The sequence below is a fragment of the Copadichromis virginalis genome, linkage group LG4, assembly GCF_057382275.1.
Source record: "Copadichromis virginalis isolate Kocher_CV1m ecotype Utaka linkage group LG4, C_Virginalis_male_GT1.1, whole genome shotgun sequence".
In the NCBI taxonomy this organism is placed as follows: domain Eukaryota; kingdom Metazoa; phylum Chordata; class Actinopteri; order Cichliformes; family Cichlidae; genus Copadichromis; species Copadichromis virginalis.
Window position 1 is genome coordinate 19,763,377 of NC_140621.1, and position 18,332 is coordinate 19,781,708.

At 40.9% G+C, this 18,332-nt stretch overlaps 1 protein-coding gene across 1 annotated transcript in view; it reads left to right on the forward strand.

Annotated features, from left to right (window-relative positions):
- The window catches only part of lmtk2 (lemur tyrosine kinase 2), a 32,101-nt gene extending 13,987 nt beyond the window's left edge, over positions 1-18,114 (forward strand). Inside the window, exons 5-13 of the mRNA XM_085454078.1 lie at positions 272-387; positions 628-715; positions 7,127-7,257; positions 9,779-9,863; positions 10,432-10,553; positions 12,596-12,745; positions 12,882-15,915; positions 16,000-16,132; positions 16,210-18,114. Of these exons, the coding sequence (XP_085310204.1) occupies positions 272-387; positions 628-715; positions 7,127-7,257; positions 9,779-9,863; positions 10,432-10,553; positions 12,596-12,745; positions 12,882-15,915; positions 16,000-16,132; positions 16,210-16,469 (4,119 nt within the window). The 3' untranslated portion in view covers positions 16,470-18,114. The remainder of the gene's footprint in view (positions 1-271; positions 388-627; positions 716-7,126; positions 7,258-9,778; positions 9,864-10,431; positions 10,554-12,595; positions 12,746-12,881; positions 15,916-15,999; positions 16,133-16,209) is intronic.
- The last annotated feature ends 218 nt before the right edge of the window (positions 18,115-18,332 follow it).

Below are 18,332 nucleotides of genomic sequence, written 5' to 3' on the forward strand. Positions count from 1 at the left end.
TGCCCATTCTTCTTTGAAAAACAGCTCCAGCTCAGTCAGATTAGATTGCGAATACTTTTGCAAGCCACTGTAGTATATTGTGTCAAGTAATCCTTACCTCTCAAGGAAAAAAAGGACACCTTTTCCTCTGTTAATCAAATCTTTTTCTTTTTCTCTGCAGTTAGTGGTGCTCCTTGAAATCTTAGAAAAAAACATCTAGACTTGGGTGGTGGTGATGAATCTTTGTTTTCTTTTTGTTTAGCGTGACGTGTTCTTTCTGTTGTATTAACAGGTCCTGTTGAGTGATATCTACACAGACCCAGGGACAAGAGTGGTGGTCAAGGAGTTGAAAGCTAATGCAAGTGCCAAGGAGCAGAATGACTTCCTGCAGCAAGGGGATCCATACAGGTAAAAACTGATGTTTCTCTCTTTGAGAGCACCCCATTTGCAGAGAGCTGTTATTGTTTTTCAGAAGGCTATGGTTAGGGTCATCAACTTATCAAAGACTGTTTTGTTTACTGCACCCGGAGCATCTTTCCTCTTACTTATTGCATTAGTAATTGCAATGTATAGTTTGCTTATTTTAAACTTTTTTGGTAACCTGATGGTCATCAAATCAATGACCTGTTATGTCAATTTGGTTTTCAGAGTTTTGCAGCACCCAAACATACTCCACTGCCTTGGACAGTGTGTTGAGGCAATTCCCTTCCTACTGGTTTTTGAATACTGTGAAATGGTAAGTAACTATATGCTTTTTAAAATACACCAGTACAGGTATTATGTCAATAATACCATATGTACATGGGAATTAAATTAGGCTGTTGTCAATCTACCATCTACAGTCCTTGTCCAAGAATTTTCAGTGATTGTGAAGTGGCTGTGCTTATGGTGTTTTAGCCACCACTCACCTAGAAATTTGTATTCATTGAGGAAATTGAGGAGTTTGAGAATTAGCTCATACACAGGTATTTAAAAGATAGTACTCAAAAACTGTTTATCAACTTGTGATATGTGAGAGATGCTCAAATTTCGCAAGAAACTGGTTCTTAGCAACTACTAAATATAGTAGTGAGACTACCCGGTCTAGGTGTGTCTTTAGTCACCAGACCTACTCTGGAGTGATAAGACCAGATAGAGACACTATTATGAACTTGGCAAACTGAGCTTTTTTTCTGCGATATGACACATTGCACTTGTGATTTGGATAACTATATCAGGGATATTCCTGGCAACTAATTTCTTAGTTGCCTAACAGATTGTTCTAAAACTAAGAAACTCAGATATTAATGTAAATTTAATTTAATGGGCATTGTCAAAATCCATATTCTGCTTAAATGCATGGTACTTTGCGTTATGCACTATGAACCTGTGTTATACTCCAAACAGATAAGAAAGACGAAAAACACTTAAACTAACCGGCTCAAACTGGCTTCTTTCGATGTGTAGGAGCTCTACTCTGAGCCCCTCCTGAATGACTGAACTCCTTACAATATCGCTAAGGGAGAGCCCATCCACGTTTTGGAGAAAGCTGAGTTCCGCCACTTGTATCTATGATCTCATTCTAGTAGTTTTAACATAAAGATCAGGCCTAGATTAACACATTTATAGTATTTCTCAACAACGATGGCAGATGACTGTATAACATTTAGGACACAATAATTTATTGGCATTGGAGATCAATTACAATTTGAACAAATGGCTTAAATGACTACTACGTCTGGTACCAACTAGTGACAACAGTGACTATTAGACGTGTAAGCGACTAGTCGCACACATCCCTAAACTACACATTTTATGGCTCATTAAAGTACCTTAATTACCTCGTCAGCATGCACTTTTTATGACGGTTGTAACTGCTGAAGGCCAGTGTATGGTGCTTTGTAAGGGTTTGTTTGCAGAGCTCTCTGCCTATACCAAAGAATTATGGGAATTCACCTGACACAGAGGGTATGGAGACACTATTTTGTGCACTCCTCCATCAAGTCAGTGGAGCATTACCTCTGGCTGATTGAATGCTGACTGGTTGGAAACATGTTAAACAGCAAAGAAGCACAGACAGTGGCTGCTGTGGATAGTTGTAATTAATTTATGTTACTACAATATAAAGACATTTGTTGTACACTTTGATCTCGGTTTCTTCTGCAGCCAGTAGTTTTGATTATGGTGCACTATTTTTTTTCATGCTGCCCCCTAAAGTGGCAGCAGACATGAGGCAGACATTTGTCTACCTGCTCAGCATCAGCACTATACCAAGCTGGAGAGTTCATGCACTCATTACTTTACCAAATGATTATTGAAGATAATTTTTTTTCTATGTTTTAAACTTAAGATAATATGTATATGTTGTTGAATAAGTTAAGTTGTTGCCAGTTTTCTTTTATAAATATGGTAAAGATAATGGTTTAAACCCAAAAAATAAAAATAATTACTTAAAAAGCCCAAACCATCCACTCAAAGCCAAGAAAATGAATGATCTAATCATAATGAAGTCACTCAGACTACATTATGGCAGCTGATTTATTCACTCTTCTCCTTTATTTATTCTGGATGGGTTGAGTTCTGACTGAGGGAAAGCTCTCTTCTCCTGCCTCCTCCTTCTCCGGCCCGAGTTACATAGTTACTCTAAGCTAGGGACCTCTCACATTCCCACCTCGCCCAGCAAAGCAACAGGCTCCATTTACGCTCCTCTGGTGTCAGATCCCCCAGTTGCTGTGTTTGTGCATTTTTATTGCTGGCACCTTGTGTGTGTGTGTTAGCGGCTGTTGAGTGCAGTAAACTAAGCTCTTTCTAAAGAAACCTATGGGTGCACGCTGATGAATGCAAAAAGCCAAGAGTGCTGTCTAAAAATATAAACCACCCTGTCATTTCTGTTTGATTTATTTAGCAGGACAAATCTTGACTTTGACTTTGAAGTTGTGTTGGAGAAAACTTCAAAGTTGATATATTTTATATATTATATATTATATATTTTAATGTTTATATAATTTTTTTAATTTTAATGTTAGTAATGTTAGGCCTGTCTGTAAATGTAGAGTTTGTACCCAGGTAAGGCGTAAGGTAACACTGCTTGGAGCAACTTTCTCCTTGCTTCCCAGTTCTCTGACATGTCCCTCAGTGTCCAGTTCAACTTATCTTGCCAGGGATTGCGTAACCTCACTAGACTGGGGTATTGTCAGCTGCCCAGACCTGGCAGATGACCTGGCATTGTGGTTTTTCCCAGCCAACTCTCGTAATGGCTCTGACAGGACATGGAAGTGAGTCAAGGTGAATGACTTATTATGAATGCGTGCAAGCTATTAGGGAGGATGGCATGATGAAGAGCAAGTCCTGTTTGTTGAAGGCGATAATGTGTGAGGGTAGCACGACTGAGTGATGTGTATGCTCACTATCCCTTGCTAGATAAAAGTTTTGAGGCCTTTATCCAAGTACGGTTCGGGTCTCGTCTTATCAGTGTGATAAGCAAGATGAGCAAAATAAGCTGCTGACACTTGCTTCATAAAGAAACAAGTGTCGAAGTGCTTGTGTTGCATGTAAGGTAAGGGATGACTTGCTGATGGCGTCTTCCTACTTGAGGCCGTGTCAATCATCTGCTACATGTCGAAACATGAAATGTGACACTGCAGCTGCCCAGCGGACAAGGTGAATCCCAAAAAGCCAATGTACTGTGACGTTCCCTCTGGCAGGCTTTTGATTGATGGCGGTTTTTATGTTTTGTATCACCCATGCCAGTAATCCTGACTGAAAGCATTTTAGACATCAAAATACATCCAGCAACTGGTACATGGGCTGCAGAATGTCACATTCTGTAGTGTTAGTGAAAGCTTCAACTGCGTAGATTTTCTGCCTAGTGATTGGCCAAGATGTTTGTTGAGACTTTTCTAGTTCAAGGTCTCAGACAAGTGGCAGTTCTTCTTTTTAGATTTCAGAATTCACCTTTGTCCTTTTTTAACTGTTACAGCAGCAATCGCTGTGATTGCTTTTTCTCTTTGTAATACTGTAAAGAAGTTACACCATCACCCTGTGAGCAAGGTTATGTTGTTGTTGCCCATTCTCACAACTGCTTTTATTGAAAATCAATTATTTTTTAAACTTGAACCGATTTAACAAAGGTGCCTATCCTTGGCCTGCTGTGGTTCTAATATCCAGTCGCAGAATTCAGCAGTAGAAAGCACTTAAAATAGCTTTTTTCTTTTCCCCACCACTGTTAACTTGATCGTGTGATTACTGAGTTAGGCACGAATCTGTGTTGGAACCTTTACATATCCTTGTTATAAACAGGCCAGACACCAGACTTAATTGTTTTGGCCTTTCACGGTGAATGTCATTTCATTAACAGCGCTGGATCCCCATGAACCCAAACCTAATCACCTGCTTCACATAAAGATAGGCACGCAGTATCACTTACCATATATTGAATATAGCTCTTCAGTGAACACCCCTTCTCAGAGCTATGTGTCTGTCTGTGTCTGTCTCTGTCTGTCTGTGTGTGTGTGTGTGTGTGTGTGTATGTGTATGTGTTTGTGTGGAATAAGCAAACAAATAGTGCTTACGTAAGACGACTGATCTAAGCTGCTTGCACTGAAATGGCTCAAGGAAAAGTAAACCCTTTGTAAACACACACCCAGACTTGCATGCTCAGTAAATGCATGGGATTTGACATTTTTATTAAAGCATTATTAGCATTATCAGTGGATTCTAAATACACTAGCATTATTTTTAAAAGAAACATTTGTTTAATCTACATCAATTCCCCTGACAGTTTGATTTGTCAGAATCACTACTTCATGACTTTTTGCTGTGAAACTTAATGAGAACTGAGTAAACTAACAATCCTTGGTCTTTACTAAAATTCTATAACAATACAGTTCAAAAATAAGAAAATTGCAGATTGCCCCTTGTGAATGGTTGAAGGTTAATTGTTTTTTTTTTTTTTGCCTGACTTGTCTTCGCTTTTAAAACTTTCAGTTATCGGCAGTTATAAATACCAATAGATTGGGAAGTGGCTAAAATTAGCCACTAAGATTGTCCTGGCAATAAATTAGTCAGGCTCTAATCATGCTGTTACTCTTTGATGGCCACCTTTGCTAAAAGATGTTTGTAACAGGGTTCATTCAGAAAAACCTTTGCTCACATAGTTCATCATCTAGTTAATGGTTAGCAAAGCTCTAGTATACAGTGCAGTATTTAGTTGCTGAACAGTCTGAAAAGTTTTGGTTAAAGTGTTCACAGCAACTCCCTGTTGACTGTGTTTTGAAACTGCACTCATCTGAGATCCAGCTCCATCACAGAGACCCCTGCAGGACTGTCACTCTGATAACTTACAGCATTTTGTGTCCTCTATCAAGTTCATGTCTGTGTTTATTGTTTAGAGGGGACTTCAGTCTGAACTAGAGCAGGGCGATATGGCCAAAAATATTTATCACGATATATATTTGAAAATTTGCGATAACGATATAACCGACGATATAATTGATGCGAGACAAAATACAACTCCACAACATTACTAGCGCAAAAAGACAACCTTCCATTTATTTTCACTTAAACAAGAAGCTGGTTTTTATGTACATTAAAAGCTTTATAAAAATGTAACAGTGCAAATGCAAATTCCTTGCTGAAAGTTTAACCAAAAGGCATTTCCAGTAGAAATGGGCTGACATATCCTGAGCATAACCATGTATAATATCCACTGAAGTTAAAAAGAGGTGCTTTGCAACATTAAACTGCAGTGTGCAGTACGCATTTTTCGGACCATAAGGTGCACGGGATTATAAGGCACATTAAGCGAAACAAAGCAGTCAGATAAATCAAACTTTATTAAACTCATTCTTCTTGCTTCCTCCACTTCTGTACCATTGATTCATTAATGTTGAATTCTCTGGCAGCTGCTTTATTCCCATGTTGCTGCAGTATATTAATGACTAACCTCGTATTGTGGATGGATTATCTCAGTTGTTCTCCTGACTGAAGTTTGGTCCGTTTACAGCATCCTGCCATGCGATTGCATTTGTCTCTAACCATGAAGAACCTTCACGTTAACTTTTATAAGTGGAAAAGTGTTAGTGTTCGTCCTCCAGCTTCACTGTTTATGTTATGCTAACATAGCTGTGTCGCTAGCGATCACGTAGCACATCATTATATAGCAGCTAGCCCAACTTCAGTAACCCTACAAACGTCACTGCTGTTTAGTTTCCCGTCTTCATTTATGTTGGAAGTGATAGCAGAGCTGTACGTTTGATTTTTTTCAGAAATCTCTCAGTCAGAACATGCAATATCATGCTTAGGTAACTAGCGAGCTAACTTCCGCTAGCTTCCTGCTAACTTCTAACTCCGTTAAATGTAATAACTTTTGTTTTCATGGATGCCTGGAAGTTAAACTTCATAGTTACACCTGGTAAAGCAGCAATGCTGATCGTTTTATTAAAGATGAAAGAATTTAGACAGTTTTTAACTCTAAGTGATGCTGCAGTGTTGTTTGACCTGAAGCATACGGAGTTTAGGACCCAGATTACTCCCAGATTTAAGAGCATCTTAGTCCGACAAATATGACAATAACAACGGCCGCTTGCATGTTCTGCAAAAAAATGTGCTTTGTTGTGTATCTGATGGACAAACACCAAACCAGTTCCACATCACTGAAGTTGCACCATTTTTACAAACCAATTCTGGTTCATCTGTTTCACTCAACAATCGGCCATGTGCGTATGAAAACAAAGGCACTGCGCACGCGCGTTTTACTCCCATTCTATCGCGATATTTCATTTTCCTATCGTTGCCTAACATTATACCGGTATTACCGTGAACGGTATAATATGGCCCAGCCCTAGTCTGAACCCCATCAGGCAAATTTATTTCGCTGGTCTGAACTGGATTCTTTTGTACCCATATACCTGTGACACAGCAATACTCATTAAACCGCCTTACCCTTATTTATTTTTCTCACATGTCAGCAGTGAGAAGTGCTGAGAAGTCAGGAAGAAGAAGGGGACTTTGCTGCCCCTGTGTGGCGATGTCTCCACATTGCATTTAATTATTGCCACTTGATAAATTCTTCCCATTGCTAGAATACATACGAGGTTCTGCTGCATTTGTTGAATGTTTATTCCTGATACTAATGAGCGAATGTGTTTATCTGTGTGTGCCTCTGCAGGGGGATTTGCGGGGCTATCTTTCTCAGCAGGACTGGATGTTCAGAAATGCTGAGTTGCTGCAGCTGCAGAGGATGGCCTGTGAAATTGCTGCTGGTGTCACTCACCTTCACAAACACAACTTCCTGCACAGGTAGCACTTCAGAGCTGCAACACTTTTAGCTACCTCTCAGTTTTGACCCACTAAGCTAAACGTTGTGCTTTTCCTTCCACTCAATACAGCCGGTGTTTCGGGAAATGCTTTTCTGTCTAGTGGTCACTGACAACTAGACAGAAAAGATTGTATTGACTGTATAATCAAATTGTGTGCTCCAGTTGTATTTTAATGTTAAAAAAGATAAGTAGAAATGTTGGTGATTTTTATTTAATGAATGTACTTGACTAACATGTTTATTCTGAAATCCCAATATACTAAAATCACACCAAGTATGTGCTCTTATTCGTTTTAATGTTTGTCCTATAGATACATTTTACTAGGTGCGTACCACCAAGTATCTCTTGGCGAGTACTTAGTCATTAGCATTCCATAATATTATTATAAAGACAAGGGTAAACTAATAGTTTTACTTTTGTGCTGACTGCCCAGCCACTCTAAGGAGTACCAGTGGTGTCCAAAAATGGTGTGCACAGCAGAGAAGGCTGCGTTTCATTTTCACCCCAGTCTGTACTGGACATCTGGCTGCCAGCCAGCAGGGGGGTACAAGGGGTGTTGGGAACTTGGGGAACATACGATGCTCAGCTCATCAGCTCTATTTTGCCTGCTCAGAATAAGCTCAGGGGGTTCCAATTACACAGCTCCCATGCATTGCCACAGTGTCAGCTGTCCGCTGCCAAAGGGATATGATGATTCTGCTTTTTGCGTGTAAGTGGATAGCCTCATATTGGGCGTTGTGTTTTAATCCTTGTTACTACTCAACTAGAGTTCTACAAGCCTGTTCTCATGTGAACTAATTTATTCTGCAATCGTAAAAATGTTTCTGTGGCACTTTTAACCACAGAATATAAATTTAAAAAAAAAAAAAGTACCACCAACTGAACAACACTGCACACAGACACATGCTGGCAGAAATGACAGAGAGGATGGTTATGTAGCAATACCATGTGCTGTACACGCCGTATCCAAAGCTGAAACCTCAGCTTCGTAATGCAAGGGTGAAATTGGACCCGTTGCAGTACAGTATGTAATTTATTCTGTGTGCCATGAATAGATTCCCAATAGGAAGACGTGGACAGGGGTGTTTAAGCCATTATAAGACATTTTTGTGCTTTTTCATTAGGGTTTACCAGGATTTTGATTGTATTATTCTACTACAAAAGTGTTAATGTGTTAATGATTGTGTTAATGTTTAATAAGATCACCTTTTCATAATATAAAAGAGGAAAAATGTAATCTAATCCAGTGCCAAATCACAGGAGTGATCATCTTAAAATGCTTTATATTGTATAGTAAGGTAGGTAGAGTTTCTATCTAACAGCTTGCACTGTTTATTTTCCTGTAATCCGCGGCGTGTTATGCTATGTTTTCCTCCTGTGTTAGTCGAAGCATCCTAAAGGATCAAATACCCTTTGCCTGAACAGTTACAGTGCTATCTTTGACTGCAGGTTTTATTTGCTGCTGCATTTACATTGTATCTGATATTTTGGGGTTTTTTTTGAGAGTGGGGAGCAAAGTTATTTTCATGCATTTTCTATAAAAGATCTTTGTCAGTTGTTCTTGGACTCTGCATTTATTGACTAGATTAGGTTACTAGATTATATTATTCTTTCTGTGTTAACAATGACAGTTCAATACAAAGACATATTAGTTATGTTGCTTTTTCTGCTGGCAACCATGATACCAAATTGCGCAAGTGTCTGTATGGATGGTAAGGTATGGAAGCGATCACTGCTGTGGCCTGCATTAACCTTGTAGGGTTAAGATATTGGACTTGCTTCCTCACTGCTGTGTTACTGTATGTTGGGCTGTCAGCCAGCAGCAGAGGACAGGGGACAGGAGAGTTTAAAATACAGCTCCATTTATCTTACAGGGGTTTCAGTGGGTCTGACAGTAGCTGGGCCATGTGCATGCAAGAATACTTGTGTCAGCAGGGTTTGTCATTGGGTGGGTAAAAAGGCCTTGGAGCTTGTGGACAGGGAATGCTGCAGGGCTAGAGGGAAACCAAAGCCTGCCTCTTCAGTCAGTGTGAATGAACTACCATATGGCTGTTTAATGAGCAGACTGAGTCTCAAGAGCTTGTGACGCCCTCCCCTGGCAGACTAACAAAAAGTCTGCACAGCCTGTGGTTCCCTCCAGAAATCATATCCTGCTGTTGGATGCACAGTCAGGAATAGTCCCCACAGCTTGTTGCAGTGTGAAAGACAGAAAAAATAAGAAAGACCCTGTTCTAATTTCCTCTAAATGTTTTAAGTGTTTTGTGATCCTTGCCAAACTTTCCTCACTTGATTCTTGTTGATTGTTTTGCACACTCCTTTTTTATACTTCTAAATGGTAATGCCAGCATAGGCTAAACAAAACCGAATAAGCTAAATAATTTCATTAGTGATGGCCTCGGTCTTTCTTCCAAATCTGTGAATGCTGTAGCAGTTGTGAATTTGTCTTGAATGTCTTCACCACTCAAAATGTAATGCTCATGTCTGTGTTTATGCTCCTGTAGTGATCTAGCACTGAGGAACTGCTACCTGACTGCAGACCTCACAGTCAAAGTGGGAGACTATGGCATTGGACCCTGCAGATATAAAGTAAGGAGAAACCTTAAGTGAGATGCATAAAAGTGTTAAAAGTGCAAAGAATAAAGCATTATATGAATGGATGAATACGCATGAAGTGATTTGAGTAGTTAGTAAGTAGGCAAGCACTGTTTAAATGCAAGTCAGTTTTATTTATGTTTAAGTCTGGCCATGTTTTTTGGCTGAAGTCAGTGCTTGTGCAACCAGTTGCAAATGAACAGACTGAAAATAAACAGACTTTATCAGAGGCTGTACATGTTTCCTTTGATCAACGATATATTTCACTGAAGAATTAATACTGTCCTCTCATATAACATGACATGCTGCATATGTGAGGAAGCTCTGTCTGCTGCATTCCTTTAATACTGCTGATCTGTCAGTTTGGCTGTCTGAATTTAATACTCATGATATAAGGTCACCCACTAGATCTATTTCTGTAAAGAAAGAGGGAGGCAGTGCAAGAGTGAACCACCTCAATGAGAGCTAATAAACGTTTTATTTAGGTCATATTTCTGCAGTATTTCTTGGAAAAAATTTTAAAAATTGTGTAACAGATTGTTTTTAAATTGTGCTACCATAGGAAGATTACATCATCACAGAGGATGATGTGTATGCACCCCTTCGTTGGTTGGCCCCTGAGCTGGTAGGCGAGCGCCATGGTGGCGTAATTACTATGGAACAGACCAAGCCAAGCAATGTGTGGTATGTACCAGATTTCAGCCCTGCACTGACACTAGAGGGCATTTCAAAAACTGACTCACACATCCAGGCTCACTTGCTGTCATTAGAGAAGAGAAACTGTATTAATGTGTTATAACAGGTATTCTAAGTAGAGCCAAATCCACAATAGCTCAAATATACATACATGTAATTGGAACATGATTTATTTTTGGAATACAACAAAGTAAAGTATCATAGTAAATGATTACTTACAGTTTTGCTAATGTTCAGCAGATTAAAACAACAATCCTGACAGTTCACCAACTGTACATGTCTCCTCACAGTATTCTTTTTGAGCCCCTCCATGACTTCACAGTTACTACTGCCTGTTTTAGTCAGGACAATCTTACAAATGACTTGTAATTATATTTTAGTTATATTTAGTAGTTATATAAGTTATATTTTCTTTATTGAATAAAGGTTACATTAAAAACTAAGTCTATTATGGGTGGCTGTAGCTCAGGTGGCAGAGCAGGTCAGCCACTAATCAGAAGGTCGGTGGTTCGATCCCAGGCTGCCTCCTGACTGCATGCCAAATATCCTTGGGCAAGATACTAACCCCGTGTTTGCCTACTGGTGGTGGTCAGAGGGCCCGGTGGCGCCAGTGTCCAGCAGCCTCACCTCTGTCAGTGCGCCCCAGGGCAGCTTTGGCTACAATGTAGCTTGCCATCGCCGGTGTGTGAATGTGTGTGTGAATGGGTGAATGACTGAATGTAGTGTGAAGCGCTTTGGGGTCCTTAGGGACTAGAAAAGCGCTATACAAATGCAGGCCATTTACCATTTACCATATTATCCAAGTACCTAATTTGCCACTGAATACAACTATGTTGACATTCTAAACGTTTCCTGAGGTAAAGAGAAAGTTAGTATTTATTATGTAATCCCACAGCTACACTGAATCTACAGCAAATACAATTTCCAACCACTTTATTAGGTACTATTTAAGGCAGTTATCTAATCAGCCAATCACATGGCAACAGCACAATGCATTTAGTCATGTAGACATGGTCAAGACAACTTGTTGTTTCATCAAGTTCAAACCGAGCATCAGAATCGGGAAGAAAGTGACCTTGAACATGTTCGTTGGTCCCAGATGTCCTGCTCTGAGTATTTTGGAAACTGCTGATTTTCCCATACAGTCTTCTCAAGTGTTTACAGAGAATGTTCTAAAAAAAAAGAGAAAATATTGGAAGGCAACAATAATTTAAATAACCACTCATGACAACAGAGGTATTCAGTTGAGCCTTTCGGAATACACAACACATTGAACTTTGAAGCAGGACTACAGCGGCACAAGACCACACTGCATGAATCTGGTGTAAATGTCTCTGCATCCATCCTGGCTTGTATCAAAGATCAAGGTGGTGTAATGGTGTCAACGATATTTTTGGAATACTTTGTGTGCCAACCAAGTATTGTTTAAAGGCTGCAGCCTACCTCAGTATTGTTGTTGATCATCTCCATCCGTTTTGCATCATGGATGTGCAGCCGACAAATCTGCATGGTAGCATCACACAGTTCTGAGGGCAAAAGGGGGTCAAACCAGGTACTAGCAAGTGTCTGGTGAATGTATGGATCGTGTGTAGCAGAACATATCTTTTACTCTGGACACATAAGCAGTGCACGTTTTGTGTAGGGATTTGTGAAGCACAGTCCAAACATGATAAGCTTTCACTGTGAGATTAAGTTGTCTTTAGCTACTTTAGCAACTCAACACAGCGCTACAAAATCTATTTACCAATTTTGTGTGAAACTGGTAAATAACTACCTATAGACAACAGTTGACTGTGTAAAGTTACTGAAGTTACATTGTCTGGTACCTTACTGACAAAAATAATGCTGATGCTGGTATATGTAATAAAATACAAGCACTTTATGATCCATTTCTGTGTAAACTTGGCTGTGTTGTGGAGTCATATAGAAAATTCATCTAGTTTCAAAGCAGATACCTGTGGCACATATGCATTGCTTATCCTTCTAGTACAACTTTTTTTTTTTTTTTTTTAATCCTCAATTGTCCGTAGGGCATTGGGGGTCACATTATGGGAGCTCTTTGAGAATGCTGCTCAGCCGTACCCACATCTGTCTGACCGAGAAGTTCTCAACCATGTGATCAAGGAGCAGCAAGTCAAGCTGTTCAAGCCACAACTGGAACTTCCCTACTCTGATAGATGGTGAGTCCCCGGAAGATGGCTATTTAAGCAGCTTGCATTAAAATTGTTAAATTTAAAACTAATGACATTGCTAAAATTATTAGGCTGTTAGCAATATAAAGTGTCTAATTTTTTTTATTTTTTTCTGTAACTGTAGGTATGAAATTTTGCAGTTCTGTTGGCTGTCTCCAGACAAGCGGGCCACAGCAGAGGAAGTACACCGTCTCCTCATCTATCTGCGTATGCAAGGCCAGAAGGACATAGAAGAAGATTTCGAGCAACGCTGGGATGCACTGAAGCCTAACCCCACTATGCGGCAGACCACTGTTAGCCATTCCTCCTTCCCAATCTTGGAACAGTTTGCTGATGATGCCCTGAGACAAGAAATAGATGAAATTCTGACTGTGACTGAAACAAGCAAAGGTCTCAGCTTTGAGTATGTTTGGGAAGCGGCTAAGCATGACCACTATGATGGTAACCATGGACGTTCAGGCGTAGACACAACACTAAACTACCACAGCATGTTCTTTCCTGTTTCCAGTGAAGATATTCAGGCTCATTTCCCTGATCCTTCAACTAGCGCAGCAGGAGGAGAAAGTGGGAACACTCCAGGATTTCCTGGGATCTTACCGGTGTTTGATGCTCAAAAGCCATCTAATGGGAATGAATATTATATCCAACTAGAAGAGCAAGGGGAGAGCACTGTTGGGGAGGACGGGAATAGAGAACCAGATATGGGCTTTGGTTCAAGCGGGCAAGATTTTGTTGTGCTCCAAGATGTGCGGCTAGATGAGTCAAGCACAGATGCTGACTTTTTCCACCAAAGTATTGACTCAAAGGATTCATATTTACCAGACAGCCACATCTGGTCGTCTCTTGAAAATGACAGTCCGTACCACACCAACATTTTTACAGAAGACGGGTCAAAACAAGAAGACTCGCCTTCCTGGAGGCAGAATTTTATGGAGCTTCCAGACCGCAGCGGAAACCCTTTCCTTGAAGGGGGAACTTTAGAGGGTGAAGCAGTGAATAGAGATGGAAGCTATGGGGATGCTTTTTTAGGGGAACCCACTAAGGTGGTGAATTCTGTGGAAGCAAAGGATGAAAACATGAATGGAAAAAGTCTTTTGAGTACTGAAAAACTAGCAGATAATTTTATGTTTCTTAAAGATCAAACCCTAATGAAGGAGGGTGCTAGTTTCTTAAGCCCACAACCAAATTTTCTTTTACCTGGTTTAGCCCACGAACCAGAGGAAGCATTCAAAATGAATTCTTGGGATAAGCTTGACTCGTTAGGCAGCTTAAACACAGCAGACACTTCTTTTAAATCGGCAGCAAGTAGCACATCCTCAAGACACGAACTTCTAGACTCTCCAAGTAACAGTTTGGGGGAGTTTTGTCAGTCTCTAGAAAATGAGACACTGGTGCCTTCCATTACAGTGGTCACAGAAGATGACACAAGCAACCAGCTGCCAGCTAGAAATAGTTCTTCCACAGAAGACCTTGGTCTGTTGCAATCCTCAAACAGAGGTGTAGACTCTGGTTTTGATTCTACCTCAGAGAGGTTTGAGGTTCTCATCAGTCACACTGATGACCACACCACTGCAATATCTGACAGTGCCAATACAGATTCTTTGTGCACAGATGCCAAAATTCCCAGCCTTGAAGATGACCTTGGAACCTCAAAGGATGACACTCAGCCCATAGAAAGTAAAATGCCTGAACCCCTGCCAGCTCAAGTATTACCTTCAGATAATGGACACAGTGAAGACCTAACAAGTAATGATTTGTTGAGCGAGCTAATTGAGGATGCAGATATACAAATGGAAACCACTCTGTCTGATCATGAAGAATCATTTATGGATACCAATGGGCATCCTCATGATAGAGCTTCTCTTCTGGTGTCGGGTCCATCTTTGGACCAGATCAGCCAGGACAGTTTATTGGAAGACAGTATGTCCACCACTGTTCCAACTGTAGAGAACTTTGCTGAAACACCAGACTCATTAGACTCATTTGACATACACAGGCTTGGAGAGCAAGGAGATGAACTGAATGCTCAAATTGCTCAACACAAACTCCAACCTCCATACAGGATATCAGATAGTGGTTATGAGACTGAGAACCTGGAGTCTCCTGAGTGGAACTCTCAGCCAAATGTCCAAGATTCCTCTCCTGTAAAAAATGGCTTGAGTGTTACCAAAGAAGAAGAGGAGACAGAAGAGCTCACAACTGCGGCAAATCTGGTTCCGCCGAAAATCATAATCTCCGAAGTAGAGGGTGTGCTAGATACTCGCAGTGAAGATCCCAGTGAGGAAGATCAGCCAGATAATGAAGGTCCTGCTGAGGAACCAATTATGGGAAGTAATTACAGAGACTCTGCATACTTTTCTGACAATGAATCAGAACCTGAAAAGAAGTCTGAAGAAATAACTGCAGGTGGTTCTGTTGAAGACACGTGGCTGAGGAACTCCACTGATGAGGTTCCCGAGGCTTCTGGAGCTCCTGCACTGGAGGCTTACAAGGAAAAAGATATTGACTCTTTATTTTCTCTACCTGCTGAATCACAAGCCAAGGATGTTAAGGAGATGGGTTCAGTAGCAGATTCAGGTATCACAGAAAATGGTGAAAACCAGGTGGTCGAGTCTACCAGCAGCTCCAATGAAGATGGAATTAAACCAGAGGTTTTCAAGGACACTGCATTTACTGATCACCTGGACCCCTCTGAAGGCCCAGAAACCTCAATACTTCCTTCTATTGCCCCAGCTAAGCCAGCAACAGAGAGTGTAGTTCACGCTAAACTCACCAGAACCGACACCAGTGATGGTCATAAAATAAAGGAGCCGGATGTGGAGGGGCGTTACCTGGGGAGGCGGGATGGGTCGGGCTTAGATGGGCAAGAAGATGGCGTAGATGCAGACGAGGAGGACGAGAACAGCGACGACTCGGATGACGACATGCGCGCGTACCAGCTGCACAGCTCTAGCTCAGAAAGCGAGGATGAAACCGTGCACCCGGTGCCAGTTGTTATCTCGGACGACAGCAGGGCGAAGAACCTGAAGAGCTTGTTAAAACCCACATCTCTGAACATCGGAGCATCATCTTTCACGTTTCCTGCAAGGTTTGGTGCGGATAACTCCAAAAGAGCCGTGTCTTTCTTTGATGATGTCACTGTCTACCTGTTTGACCAGGTAAAATTTTAGTCTGTGATCTTCATTTTCTTAGTTTGCGGGGGCAACTGGTAATATGTGTTAACTGAATTAAATCTTATTTAGGAGACGCCCACCAAGGAACTGGGTGACCACTCCTTGGATTCAAACAGTCGGGTACCACAGTTCAGCAGTTCCACGCCTGCTGCCAGCTACCTGAACCGCTTTGCCAACTCTGAGAGCTCAACAGATGAAGAAGGTAATGCCACAAGTCAGCAATAAAAGCCTCTATTTGCACAAAGCATATGTCTTGATTCACTGACTAAATCTTTACAGGTGGTGGTTTTGAGTGGGATGATGACTTCTCCTCACCCGCACCCGCCTTCCTGTCCAAGACGGGTAAAGACACGGTATCCAAGGCAAGGTCCTCATCTGCAGCGTCGTTTTCCTCTCCGGCCCCTGCAGTGGGGTCCATGCTAGATACCAGCTGGACCGGCTCTTCAAGCTACTCCCGTTTTTCCATCTCACCGGCCAGCATTGCCAGCTTTTCCCTTACCCATCTTACCGACTCTGATATTGAACAAGGAGGCAAGTAGAGCAGGCCAAACTGGTATACAGTCTTGAATGGATAGCTCAGTATTTTAGGAAGAAAATGTCCATGTCTGTGCAGTAAATACAAAACTTTAATGAAACCTTCCTCACTCAAACCTGAGTCTTCTCCTGATCTTTCACATATTAGACCCATTTGTAAACCACTACACTGTACAGCTACAGTGTGCCATGTGTATGCATCAAATTCACAAACTTAGGAGGTGTGCATTCTTACTGAGCCCAGCTATTCTTGAATTGCAGTCTTGGTTCTAAGTTAAGCTAACCAATCTGATTCCATTGCGTTCCTAATTTTATTATATGTATGCAAGTGTCTGAATATATTAAGATTATGTTTAATTTGATGTCCACCACTGTCATCAGAGTTTACATGAACAATAAAATGGTTGTGTTTTCAGGGGTTTTACCAGATGACTAAACTTGTCTTTGTTCACACCAGGAAGCAGCGAGGACGGGGAGAAAGACTAGGGTGCTAAATGAAGGGACCGTTTATCTTCACACTACTGTGGAATGAAGCTACTCTCGCTCTTTTTTTTATTTTTTATTTTTTTTGGGAGAACAGCCGAATAAGGACAACAGACAACGCAGTTTGTGGGGACAAACTGCAGATGCTTCTCTCAGGCAGAACTATTCTCAGCGGCGTGGCCATGAGAACAAAAGGCTGTAAACGGACATTAGGCAAATAAGACGGACGAGGCCCAGTCCCAGTCTGAGCCACATCACCTCTCCAGCTCCATCTGTGTGTGTGCGTGCGTGTTTGTATGATTTTTAGTTCAGTGCAATTAAAATGTTTTGGGGAGGGAAAACAAACTAACTGACGTAGCTTCTAAATGTTTGCTTTAATGCCTCATCATGCGCATTCCAGGTGTTTGGCTGCTTCTTTTTGTTGTGTGTAAGTGCACTCCTTTTCTAGGACTTTTGCTTCACCAAAAAAAAAAAAAAAAATTATTTAATTAAAGAAAATCAACCCACTGGGCTGGTAAACGTATCACTACAGCCAAACAAGAATAAGCTCTTTGATTTCACACACACCTAAAACTGACAGCTTAATTTGTTCACTTTGCTCCTTCATGTCATGTGATTATTTCCGTGATTGCCTTTTATTTTAAAAACTTCCTGTTAAGTTTAATCACAGTCTCCTTTTTGGAGAGGAAGCCATGTGTGTTGTCTTTCTGTAGCAGCATTTGAATTAACGGGTTGTAACTGCTGTAGGTGCAATCCATGCATAGGATGACTGGAACACTACACTACAGAGGCGACACACTGTATTGTCCTTTATGTTTTAAAGGAACATGTATAGTAAGCGTAGTCGAAGTTTGGAGAAATGTCGGTAAGAATTGTGGGATTGTCATATCAGTCGTTAAAGAGGCGACCCAGCTGTAAGACAGTTGTGATGAATAACTTAAAACAAGTTGTTGTTGCTTTTCTTTTGTAAAGCTTTATTTTATCCTTGCGAATGTGCAGGAAGTCGCTTTGATGGTTGTCTCGATTACTTTGTCACTGGGTCTCATTCCAGTGCCTGATGACGCTGAAAGACAAAGAGGCTGCACCCCTCGATTGATGATCGCTACAAAAAGTTTAGTGGTATGATGTTTAAAAAAAAAAAAAAAAAGAAGCTATTTTTAAATGTAAGGATGAAGAAAATGTCATGAGCTGTTTGTAATCAAATGTGCAATGAATTTCATAAATTGGTTTGAATCAGAGTTTGTAGGACAAGCTGACGAGCGTGTGCAGGGACTTTAAGCTTTCACAGCAACTTACTACTAGAACAACGACAACAACGACAAGAAACTCAATGCTGCTGCTTTTATAAACCCGAGCGTTGTGGGCGGAGTTGTTTGCCTTTTTCT